At 37.9% G+C, this 12,323-nt stretch overlaps 1 protein-coding gene across 3 annotated transcripts in view; it reads left to right on the top strand.

Annotated features, from left to right (window-relative positions):
* Positions 1-219: 219 nt before the first annotated feature.
* Positions 220-12,323, top strand: part of LOC101345294 (BTB/POZ domain-containing protein 9) — a 386,665-nt gene continuing 374,561 nt past the window's right edge. For all 3 annotated transcript variants that reach the window (XM_023734155.1, XM_023734154.1, XM_023734156.1), the window contains exon 1: positions 220-649. In XM_023734155.1, coding sequence (XP_023589923.1) covers positions 558-649 — 92 coding nt within the window. In that variant the 5' untranslated portion in view covers positions 220-557. The remainder of the gene's footprint in view (positions 650-12,323) is intronic.

Raw genomic sequence — 12,323 nt, 5'->3', positions numbered from 1 at the left:
TGAGGCAGGATTAGAGGCAGTTATGTTAATGAGGCAGGACTCAATCTACAGGATTAGGCTGCATCTTGAGTCAGTGTCTTTTGAAATATAAAAGAGAATCGAGCAGAAAAAAGAGGGACCTCCTTGCCGCCAACCCAAGAAGAGCCAGGAGTGGAGGGTGTCCTTTGGTCCCAGGGTCCCTGTGCTGAGAAGCTCCTAGACCAGGGGAAGATTGATGACAAGGACCTTCCCCTAGAGCCGACAGAGAAAGCCTTCCTCTGAAGCTGAATCCCTGAGTTTGGACTTGTAGCTTCCCATATTGTGATAGAATTCATTCCTGTTTGTTAAAGCCTTGCATCTGTGGTATTTCTCTTATAGCAGCACTAGATAACTAAGACACAGCTTCCATTGTTAGCAAAATTTGAATGTTATGTAGAAAATGCAGTTAGTGAATTTTATATTTTTTTATACCTTTTAATGTTATATTAAAGTATAAGTTTGTTTTGTTTTAATATGGTAATTTTCCTGCTGTTTTCCTTTTGATTCAAAGGTCTTATTCATACTTCATTGAAGTGTCCATGGATGAACTTGACTGGATCAGAGTGATCGATCATTCACAATATCTGTGTCGTTCTTGGCAAAAATTGTATTTTCCAGCCCGTGTCTGCAGGTTAGTTCTCATAAATAAGAAATGATTTTGATTTTTACGTAAGGAGATTTGAGCTTTGAGAAACAGACTGCATTTTTCCATCTTATGGAAGAAGAGTTTTTTAGGGTATCAGCTGCCAAACACATGTCAACTAAAAAACTTTGGGAAGCTGTGGGAAATTATGGATCTTAATATTTAGAGTGTGTTGTGGAGCCATTTATCCAAAATGTTTTATCCTGTATTTATGTAGTAGATATGTAAATGAATAAGAAGGAACAGGGAACACTTGAGCAGTGGATATTCTTTTTAAACTCCATGCTGTACATTGAAAACAGAGTTATTGTTCGGGAGGGGGTGTGTCCTTCCCATGAAAGCCATGGGAGATATTTCTGGAGGCTTCCTTAGTAGTCCTCAGAGCAAGGAGAAGGTTTTGGGTGCATGTTCTGGTTAGCAGTTAATAAAATGGGGTTTGACAGAGCAGGTGTTTCAAGTGGGGTTGGGGTTGGGGCAAGGAAGGTTGAGCTGGTGAGGCTCCAGGCCCACATCCTCCCTTCAACCGAAGCACCTTAGCATTTATTGTTGTTGTGGATTGCAGCCCAGTAAAGATTGTTTTTAAAAGGCAATGAAAAAGCTACTGTTGTAGTATTTCATATTCTTTTTAACTTTCTTTATGAAATTCTGCAAAACCTATAAGAATTAATGGGTTTGGGAGTTGGGAAAGGTGGTTAAAGGCTCTTGAAATTCTGTTGTATTAGTTTTCCCCCTGGATGATGGCTTTTGCCTTTTTGCCTGTGTTTTGTATCTTTGAGACCTGGAGGCATTTGGCTCCTGTCCTTCCCATGATTCTTGCAGTGCTTCACCTGCGACTGTACATGACTTCTCTGACTTCACTTCAGTCTCCTTCTGCTCACTGAGCAGCAGCTCACAGGAGTCCCTGGAAATTCCCTCAGATATTCTTTACCTTAAAGTCAAGAGATAAGGACAGAAAGCTACTGGTTCATGTAGTCAGGTGTGGCAGGAAGAGAGAGAAAGGGGTATGGTGGATATAAACCAAGGAGAACTTGGAGCTGGCCGCTCACCTGCCCCCTCCCCATACTGACTGGTGACCCCAGCTAATCTTCCGTTGTGGTTGATTTGGAGCAGATGAGGATAGTCTCTTGGTCAGAAGTCCCCCTTATCCTTGTTGCACTAGTGATATAACAGCCTAAGGGTGAATTCTTACCTCCGCCAAAGAAACCCCACAATACCTTCCAGCCTCTGGTACAGTAAAGAATGTTGCCTATGGTTTTTTATTATGGGTGTGACTGGACACAATATTGTTACCCAGGGATCTTCTTGTGTAAAAATGAAGAAAATCCATTTCATTTCCCCAAAGAGGGACTTAAGTGTCTCAGGTCTGATGATTGCTCTTTTATCAGAGGAATTTTGAATGGATTAAAATGAGGGAGACAAGAAACTGAGTGAGGATTCTGTATCTCAGCGCTGTCTAGGGATACTGTGAGAGTGACAGAGGGGCTCTGACATGGAGGAGGAGATTGAGTCTGCATGGACTTGGGTTATTATGGTTGTAGTGGATTAAAAAATAAGCAGCATAACAACCAAAGTGTCTGATGTGGACAGACTCTGTGTTTCTATTTAATCTAATTTGAAACAATAGGAACATGACCCCCAGAAGAAATCCCTGAAGGTAATACCAGCCGTGACAGGGTCTATGTGCTTTACTCACCCGAAGGCTCGGTTATATGTAGAGAGATGGGTGCCTGCAGTCACAATGTCTGGTTTTTAGAAAATATACTTCCCCTTCCTTTATTAAAGAGTATTATTATTTATACTCCCTGTTTTCTTATTTTGTCTCTCCTTCAGGCCTTGCCTTTGTTTATGTAGCTTTATACGTGTTGTAGAGCCTGGCTGTATTCATGATGCTGGTTTTTGTCTTGGTGTAGCCAGCTACCAACTCTGGTCCAGAAAAATGGAGCAAAAGCAGTGTTAGAGATAGTGATGAACAATAAAAGGAAGGAGTCTTGATATCCACATTAGTAAGACTTTTAAAAAATTTATAGCCACTTTATTATATTAGTTACTATATGGCTTCATAAACTCTGCTTTTTGTAATAGGTTGGAATTTTGATAGCATTTTAAAATCTAAGAAGTCTGTATTGATTATCCGAGCATGTCTTATACTTGCTGGTTCTTATCTTCGCAATCATTTATTGACCACCTAAGCAGTGTTCTAAATACACTTCTTCTAGGAACTTCACTAGGTACATATAAATTCTTTATTTCCTTAGCATGAGGGACTAAGTGTCTTAGGTCTGCATTATGTTAGATAATTTGCACGTTTGTATGTTACCTTTGTTCTTCAGCATTCTTTTTGTATTTGTCTTGCCTCTGATACTAAAATAACAAGCTTCTGGAGGCAAGGAATATGGATTCTAATCTTTTAGTATTCTTGCATGGTACTCAGGTTATGACCTTGTATGCAGTAGTTACTCTATAAATGTTAGGACAGGTTTTATGATGTCAAGATGCTGACTGGTTAATGAGAGAGATTGATTTATGTTAATTGGTATATGTATTCATTGGTACTTTCTATCAATGTACTTGTATAAGTGCTGGAAAACTCTGGAGTGGTAAATGGTTCCATACTATTTGCAAAGGTTACTTTCTCTGTGTGTGTGAGTTTTGTTTTTTGTAAGAAACTGAATTTTGAGGTTAATCTTGAAGGATGTGAGTATCATTATTGATGAAAGATTACATCTAACACATTCACAAAACAAAACATTCTCTATGAATTGGAGAATGTGACATTAAGCAGCCTTCTCTCTGAGTCTAGGCTAAACTGCATGTAAGTCAGCATTGTATAGTAGAAAAACCGTGGGCTGTGGACTGAGGTAGAACTCTTCTCAGATCCAGGTTTCCTTCGTTATGATCTTGGGAAGGAAAGTTGTTTCTCTCTGAGCCATTGTTTCTATAACAGTAAAGGATGGGAATAACAACAACCCCTTTGTGAAGTGTTTGCTGTGAGTGTTAAATAACATTGCATATATATACAAGTACTGAGCCCTGTGCCTGGCCCAAAGTAGAGGCTCACTACGTAGTAGATGTTTTTATTATTTTTCCTAATTTCTGAGATTCTCAACTGGTGTTTGACCTTAAGAGATAGTTAGCCCTGCCATCCTCTTTGCTATGGTGGCTCTCACTATGAGGAAGTTGTCCTTCCCTCAGGAGCTTTTTCTTCTTGGCATGTTCCATGTTGCGTGTCTACACATAGCAATTCAAAACATGCCTAAACATTTCTCTTAACAATTTACCTTAATAATTCTCTTTCTTAATAATCTCCTAATTTCATTTGTATGTTTCTAGCAGTTTTCATATATTTTGTGGACTATATGTAACCTAGTCAGCATTGTATCTCATCAAGATACTGGACACTATCTAATGGCAGTAAGAATAACGTTAGGCTTCAAAACCAGAGTAATCGTTTCAGCCATCGTAGTGAATGAGGGTGGAGGGGAATGATCTCCTCTGTCTTTCTGGGCCCTTTTTAGGAATGCATTGTGGGTTAAGTGCTGACTGCTCTTAGGTAGCCAAAAACTTAGACCAATAGCTCCCCACCACCCAACTGGGGATGAGGAAAAGTGACTTGTCAATTTCTGAACACTCTTTCATATGCCCTCAGAACCCTGTTATGTCTTGTCAGCCTCTTTCTCAGGCAAGGCAATTTTCAGTTTACTCATAAATTCTCCAACTTTCAAACTGTCTTCTTGGCTATCTAATAAGCTTTCTCCAGTTTCTTTCCACAGCTACTAGTAAGGAATGGCAAATATTGAGTGCTCTTGGGGGTGTTTTTAAAAAATTCTGGCTATATCTCAACATGGTGCTGGTAATTTGGCAACCATGTAATGTTGCTGAGATGAGAAGACTTGAAAACGGGTGTGAGTGGGTAGAGTAGACTTAAGAGTCTATGTACGCCTGGAAGCTGGAAACACAGAGTGATCTTGGTGTAACACGTGGGAGTTGAGGGAGCGATCTAGTGGGGTTAAAAGAAGAACACTCAAGGATATGTCTGTTGACAGAGGGAAGAAAAGAATAGGTGAGAGACGTATTTACTGCAGGGGCTGGTCAGAGAGATTAAAGAATTAGGAGGAGCAGGGTATACTGAAGACAAGGCCTGAAAAGGTGCTGCGAGGGGTGTGACATGACAGTTTAAAACATGGGACTGGAACTAAGTTAACACAAAGCTGAACACCTTTCTTTCTTCCCTTGTGTTTTTAGTTATCAGAGTGGTAATGTCTTTTTATGGTATTTTCATTACAAAATTATCTGGTACGTATTTTAAATGTTGATAAAGCTTGCCATCTGGAAGGTTGTACCCAGTTTGTACTGTGGCACTTAACAATTGCCTCTTCTTCCAAACCCTCACCAGTACAGGCATTGTCAATATTTTGCCAATGTGATTTATGATTTATAAAAAATTATGTCTTATTTTAGTTTTTATTTCTTTGGTTATCAGTGAGGTAGAATATCTTTAACACTGGCCATTTGATATTTTTTTATGAAAAGCCTATGTTTATCCTCTGCATATGTTTGACCTGGGATGATTTTCTTTTTCTTTTTGGTTTGTGAGAACTTTATATTAATATATCATATTTTGTCTATGTCTCAACATGGTTCTGGTAATTTGGCAGCCGTATAATATTGCCAGTCCGTACATAGCAGATGTTTTGATAAAGCAAAACATTTCTCTTTATCTTAGTAATATCTTAATCTTCTTATTTCATTTGTTATGTTTCCATATATCCTGTGGACTGTATATAACCCAAGATACTGGGCATTATCTGATGGCAACAAGGATAATGTTAATGCTTCAAAACTGGAGTGATCATTCCAGCCATCATAGTGAATGTCATGTATTATGCAATTTATTACAGTTATTATTAGTTCTTAGTGTTTTTGTTGTTACTTTTTGCCATGTAGAAATTTACTATTTTAAAAGTGTAGTCAAATCTGTCAGTCTTTTTTATGATTTCTGGTTTGGTATCATATTTAGCTAAGTCTGCCTCATTCCAACATTAAAGAATTTTATATTTTCATATATTTTTTCTACTATTTGTTATTTATACATATATGTATATATATTTAATTTAATCCATCCAGATATTTTTTGTGTATATTTTCAGGTTGGGATAATCAGTTGACTGAGACCAACTACTTTATAATCTTTTCTTCCCACACTAATATGAACAGCCATATTTACCATATTCTAAGTTCTAGCATATACACTACTCTGTTCCATTGATATTCTTTGACTATTACTGAAAGTACTTTAATTTTTGTAGTTAACCCTCCCTCCTTTTCCTTCTTTTCTTAGAATAAGAAATTGTAAGGTGCCAAATGACTGTCGTAGAAAAAAGAAAGGGTCTTATAGAGCATCTGCCAGCCTTTCTTCTGGTCTCAGTGGTCACATTAAAGGCCATAAGTGATGGTAAACATCTCTACTAGGATGGGTTTTGCTTTCAGTTACAAGAAATTTAGGCATACTTGACTACCTAAGGAAATAGATTTTTCTTCATTTATTCATCATTCACTCATTCAGCAAATCAGCCCTGACTTTGTGCTAGGCACTGTACTTGCTACTGAGGACGTTAATACTGGAGAAGATTGCCAAAGTGTCTGCTCTTTTGGAATTTGGGAGAAACAGATAATAAATGACTAAATAAGAACAGCATAATCAGGTATGGTTATAAATGTTGTGAAGATGGTGCTGTAATAGTGACTGAGATCATGGCGAGGAAAGTGTTTATTTTAAATAGAGTGGTCAGGGTAGGTGGGTGTTTTTAAGCTGAGATGAAGGGGGTGCCAGTCTCTGGGCATTGTTTAGATATTTAGGCTTTCTTTGGTGTAGCATTGAATGTTCTTTAGAAGTAGCTGGCCTACTGGAGGAGGTCTCATTAGATGGATACTAAAACTGTACTGTTTGTTGGTATAGGGCACTTTAATCTCTTTTATTGCTGTCGTACATTCCAGCCCCACTCTCCAATCTTTGCCAGCATCAGATGCAGCGTAATTTTTTTTACCCATCCTCATTAGATTAAAGTACTCACACAGTGCTATAGATCTACAAGACATAAAACAAGTGAGAAAATAAGCATTGCTATTTATGAAAGCATTTTTCCCCAACCATATTAACATTGTATAAAAGCATGTGTATTTTCTTTCTTTTCTTTTGTGTTCAACCCTCCCCACCCCCCAAAATAACTGGGCATTAATATATTCATTTTAAAGGTAGCCACTTTTACAGTATCTAGTGGTTCACTAGGATGCTTTAGAATTGTAGCTAGAATTATGCTGAGTTTTACTTTCTGTGTTTAGAGGTCTTCACAGTTCAAGAAATGGCTTTATTCAGATGTAAAAGAAGCTGGAATAGTGTCACTTAAAAAAGTCATCTTTTTAGTTAATAATTAGTTTAAGTTGTGTTTCTACCAACAACTTTGACATCATAATTGAACTAGCATAGAGCAACCCTGGATACAGAGGAACGTTTTCTTCTCAGAATGCAAAGCAAAATGTAGCCACATGGTGTCACTAAATTATAACAGTTTTACTTGGGGCCAAAGAGAATTTAAAATTCCCTTTTTTATAAAACCATATTTAAATATAACTTGTCCTGAAATCTATGATTTGTGAAATAACATGTGAAGCTATTTGTACTATTTAAGTCTTTCTACTGATGTGGGGCATTAATTATGCCTGAAGTCCGTAGATGCACATTCAGGTGCTAGCTAGCTCTCGATTCGTCGTCTGCGAAGCATTGCAGATATGTAGGCTTCTGAGTGCACTTATTCAGTTTCACACAGATAAGTATTTGTTTTGCCTTCCTTTGGAATTTTGAAATAAGTAGAAGAGTAAACTTAATGGAGATAGATTCATGAAATATTTATAAGGAAGCAGGGAGAAGAAAAAAGGAGAAATGAGGATCAAGAGAGACAGGGTCACAGGACTCCATAAGAGGCTAGGAAGGACACAGTTTAACATTTCTTGAGCATCTCCTGTGGGCCAGGCCCATACAGTCACCATACGTGATTCTCACAATAGCCCTATGAGAGAAATACCACTACCTTAGTTTTATAAATAAGGAAATTAAGCCATAGAGAAGCTAAGTTTGCAACCAGGCCTGTCTGGTTCCAGAGTCGACATTATAGTCTTACATTGCCTTTGCAGGATGTGAGGTAAAGAAATAGCTCTGCTTTATGGTAGGAGGAGGCATGAAGCCCTGATGAAGCTCTGGCTGCCTTGTTGGGAAGGTCAGCCTCCAGGAGTGCTGTAAGAGAAGGCTGGTGTGGCCAAATTCTGCTCATGCTGGTTATAGCTCCTGGACTGCAAGTACATGGATACTAATGATTATGACAGTGAGCAAATGGGGAAGTTTTCATTTTTAAAATGCTCCAGGGGAGTGTGGCAATCTTTTATCTAGGTGGGTTTTATCAATTTGTCAAGAGAGCTTTGAATTTTCCTGCCCCTTAGTTCCCCATAGGATCATTTGAGACTTTATTATTACAGAGTGAACCTAATGTTCTTAACTGATCTGTTTTGCTTCAGCTATGGAAAAAAAATTACATATATTATGGAATCTCTCTTCACAAAATCTCTTCATCTTGAATTGCTGTGTTTTATTTATTTATTTTTTTAGTTGAGAAATTTTCTGTTTATCATTTTCCCCTAGAATCCTCTTATTAGGGGTGGGGATGTGGGTGGAATCCAACCACTTTGTTTTATATTCAGTAAGACCTTTGAGACATGGCTGTTTGTGCTTTAGTTATTCAGTCAAATCCAGGCTTTTTTGTTTTGTTTTATTTAAAGGATAATAACATGTTGAGCTTCTTTTGTATGTAGTGGGGGGATTGGGACATGGGTAAATAGAACAGAGTTGTCTTTCTTTTTTCATTTTATTTTATAATTTTAGAATGTAAATTAGTCTTTTAATAAGACCCTTACTTGAGATGATGTTAATAACACTAATGACCTGTTATTACAAACAGCCTTTGTTTTTCATTCTGGAAAGGCAAGAACTATATTTGGTTCTGCTAACAGTTGCCTCCTGAACAGTTAGGTCCAAGATTAAGTTTAGATAGTACCCCCCTAGCTGATCATCAAACATCCTTTTTCTGAAACATCCTTTTTCTCATGTCTTCCTACTTCTCTTTAACACTTTATTCCTTAAAAGACTTAGTCATGCCCCGTAAAACCAAATGAGACTAACGAGGTGCAGGAGTCCAGTGACAAGGGCCAGAAGGCAGAAGGGGACAAGGAAGCTGGTGATAGGGAACCCAAGGTTGAGTAAGGATATTATTGATGTGTTGTGAGATTGTTAACCATTGTCATAGGGCAACATTTGTAGTAACTGTTAAATAAGAAACTATTTTGTTCTGTAAGCCTTCATCTTAAGTGAGAATAACAGCACAACTGGAAGAACGTAGTCAATGTCAGTGAACTGTGCATGTAGAAATTTTTGAAATGGTGCATCTTTGGCTATGTGTATGTTCACCAAAAAAAAAAGGTTGAGAAGTTAGAGGGTTGATATGTTGTGGGGTTGTTAACCGATGTCATAAAACAACATGTGTACTGCTGTTCCATGAGAAACTATTTGTTCTGTAAGCCTTCACTTAAAGTACAATAAAAATAAATAAATAAATAAATAAAAAAGACTTAGTCATTCAGACATTCATTCATTTAGTGGACACTTCCTGAATGCCTGCTGTATTGCAGGTGCCTGGTTTAGAATTTCCATATATAATGGGGGTGACAACCTTCTAAAAATTGTTAAAACGAAATAGAATAGGTGCAATAATAAAGGCATATATAGGATGTGTAGGAGGACAGTATCCCATTGCCATGGAGCCAATTCCAACTCATAGTGACCCTACAGGGCAGAGTAGAACTGCCCCATAGTGTTTCCAAGGCTGTAAATCTTTACAAGCAGGCTGCCACATCTTTCTTCTGAAAAGCGGTTGTTGGGTTCAGACTGCTGACCTTTTGTTTAGCAGCTGAGCACTTAACCACTGCACCACCAAGACTTCTTTGGAGGACAGTATGTTGTTGTTGTTAGGTGCTGTCGAATCGGTTCCGACTCACAGCGAGCTTACAGGACAGAGTAGAGCTGCCCCATGGGGTTTCCAAGGAGCGGCTTGTAGACTTGAACTGCTGACCTTTAAGCTTAGCAGCTGAGCTCTTAACCACTACAGCACCAGGCCTTGATTTGAACTGAGTGTTAAAGGACTCAAGGGGTTGAGAAGGCAAGATAAGGGAGAAGGAATATTCTGGCAGAGTTTCCTTTGGACTTAGCCAATCTAAACTCTTAACTCAAAACTCTTGCCATCACTGGGTCCTCTGTTTCTCCAGCTTCATCCTTAGTTTTTATGAAAAATACTGTTTTTGGTTCTCTCTAATCAAAATTGTCTCTTTATCATCTAATCACCCATACCTCCTACCTATGTCCCTAGACTCAGAGAAAGAACATGAATGAGAATCTTCTCTGTTCATGTTGCCTTGTATAACTGTGTCAGCTATCTGGGACTTACTTGGCTTTTGTTATTATGTTTTTAAAACTTCTTTCAACAAGATTAAAAGACTCCCTGTGAAGAGCTGTAAATTAGGTTAATTGTGACAAGTGGTATTCAGAGAGTAGTAAACAGTCCCAAGAAGTGGAAAAAAAGAATCCCTCTTTTGGAGTTAAGGTTTGAGCTAGTGTGTCTTTTGCCTAGAAAAGTAATATATTTTCATAGGTACTTTGTTTGGTACATGCTGCACATGAGAAATTAGTATATGTAAGTTTTCCTGGGCTCCTGAGTGTGAGCCGGGGCCTCCAGCATAGGGAATGGAGACAAAGTTGAACTATGAGAATGGGAACAGGAACTCGGGAATTAATGGAAGTGGAGAGCAAGAGTTTCCAGGACCTCCAGCCCATTTTCCAGAGTGAATAAGAATGTGTTATCAATGGAGTAAACTTCATTGACTTTGCTCTTTGGAAGGTCAAGAAAATGGAGAGATAGCTAGATCTGGGAGGTCAACAACACAGATTTATTTGTGAATTACACAGTTATTTTCCAATCTATTTACTTTGGAAATAGTAGTCTGAAAAAAGGATTGGTTAAGTAACTAATAATTCTCTCAATGGAGAGTGAGGCCTGTATACATTCACATTTCACCCACACACTGCCTAGCAGTGATTGCTCTGCCCTTTTATAGCATTTATAACTTGAACTGTCCAATTTAGTGATTAATTTTATGTCTTGTATGTGTCTCTAATTATTTTGTGATTCTTGGACCTCGCATCATATTCCTTTATATTCCTTTGGTAGTAGTTACTCATCAAGATATCTTGTTGAATCTCTTTCGCTTTCTAAGATTCCTGAATACTGGTACCTGGATAATAACAAATTTTTTCTGGGGAAATCCTTTTCACGCTGCTATTTTTTTCCATTGTCAGAAAGAGATACTAGGAAACAGAATATTTTATAATATTTCTTTCGACACAAAATATTTAACGAGAGCTGTGTGTACAAGCCTCACGATTAATAAAATCATCAGCGCTTTCTCAGTGATCATTATAAATGGCACAGGTTCCCTGGATCAGGGTGCTCTCTGTGGATACAAGGTTAACTCAGGGGAGAGTAGACCAGAAGTGAAACCAGATTGCTTGTCGGCTGCCAGAAATTCTGGGCAGAGTGCCAGGCTTGGTTCACCTTCTAAAAATTCATCTCCCAATATGAAAATAGAGGGCTCGATCCTTGCAAGGAATGGTGGTAACATAAACACTTAGACTTCCTTCAGTACAGAGTGCTTTACTGATGAGAGGAAGGGTGGGAGAACTGATCAGTGTGGACTGGTGGCTCTGACCTCATTTAAGAGCTATAATATTTTCTTCAGCAACCTTATTTCATTATGTTTCAAATTATAATTTCTTAAGTTAATAATTGTTCTCCCAAATAATATAGGTCATATATACACATGAATATGTTCTGCCTAATAGGAAGCTGTAGGTTTACTTTCTAACAATCACTGAAATTCTATACACATTATGAAGCTATTAGGATGTAACAGCTGTTTTAGTTAATTTCCCCCTGCAAAAGAAATGTGATGCAGACTAAAATGATCAGTAATTATGTATTTTGAAAGCTAAACCTCCTGTTATAGAAAGAGCTAATTTACACATTAGATACTGATAAAACTACAGTATGCTATGAGTTTCAAAGTTACTGTTATCTCCTCCTTAAGACTATGAAAGAGAATCTGTGCCAGAAGACGTTTTCCCTCTTTAAAATCCTCTTTTGCATTGCCCATTGTACTTTTGTAGTTGCAAATCAACAGTAATGAAAAACTGCTTGATATTTTTCTAAAGAAAAATATTAGAAGGAATGTTAGAATGAGTAGGATTTAGAAGGATTTTATTTCTGTTGATCAGTACCTACCATCTGCCTTCCGTTTAATGTTGTAGAAGCATGTGTGCGTTTCCCAGTTCTGAACAGATGATGTGCATGATTTGTTGAGATATATGTGTGTTCTGGATGTGTGTGTGTGTGTACATATACCTACAGTGCTTAAAATCACGCTTTAAGTGTAAAACAGATAATGAGCCTCCATTTTTGGCTAATTTGCATGTTCAGTTCTTGCATACAAAACGGAAGACTACAATGAC

The sequence above is a fragment of the Trichechus manatus genome, unplaced genomic scaffold, assembly GCF_000243295.1.
Source record: "Trichechus manatus latirostris isolate Lorelei unplaced genomic scaffold, TriManLat1.0 scaffold00065, whole genome shotgun sequence".
Lineage (NCBI taxonomy): Eukaryota > Metazoa > Chordata > Mammalia > Sirenia > Trichechidae > Trichechus > Trichechus manatus.
The sequence above is the reverse complement of the archived record's forward strand: the minus strand, read 5'-3'. Positions and strand labels throughout refer to the sequence as shown.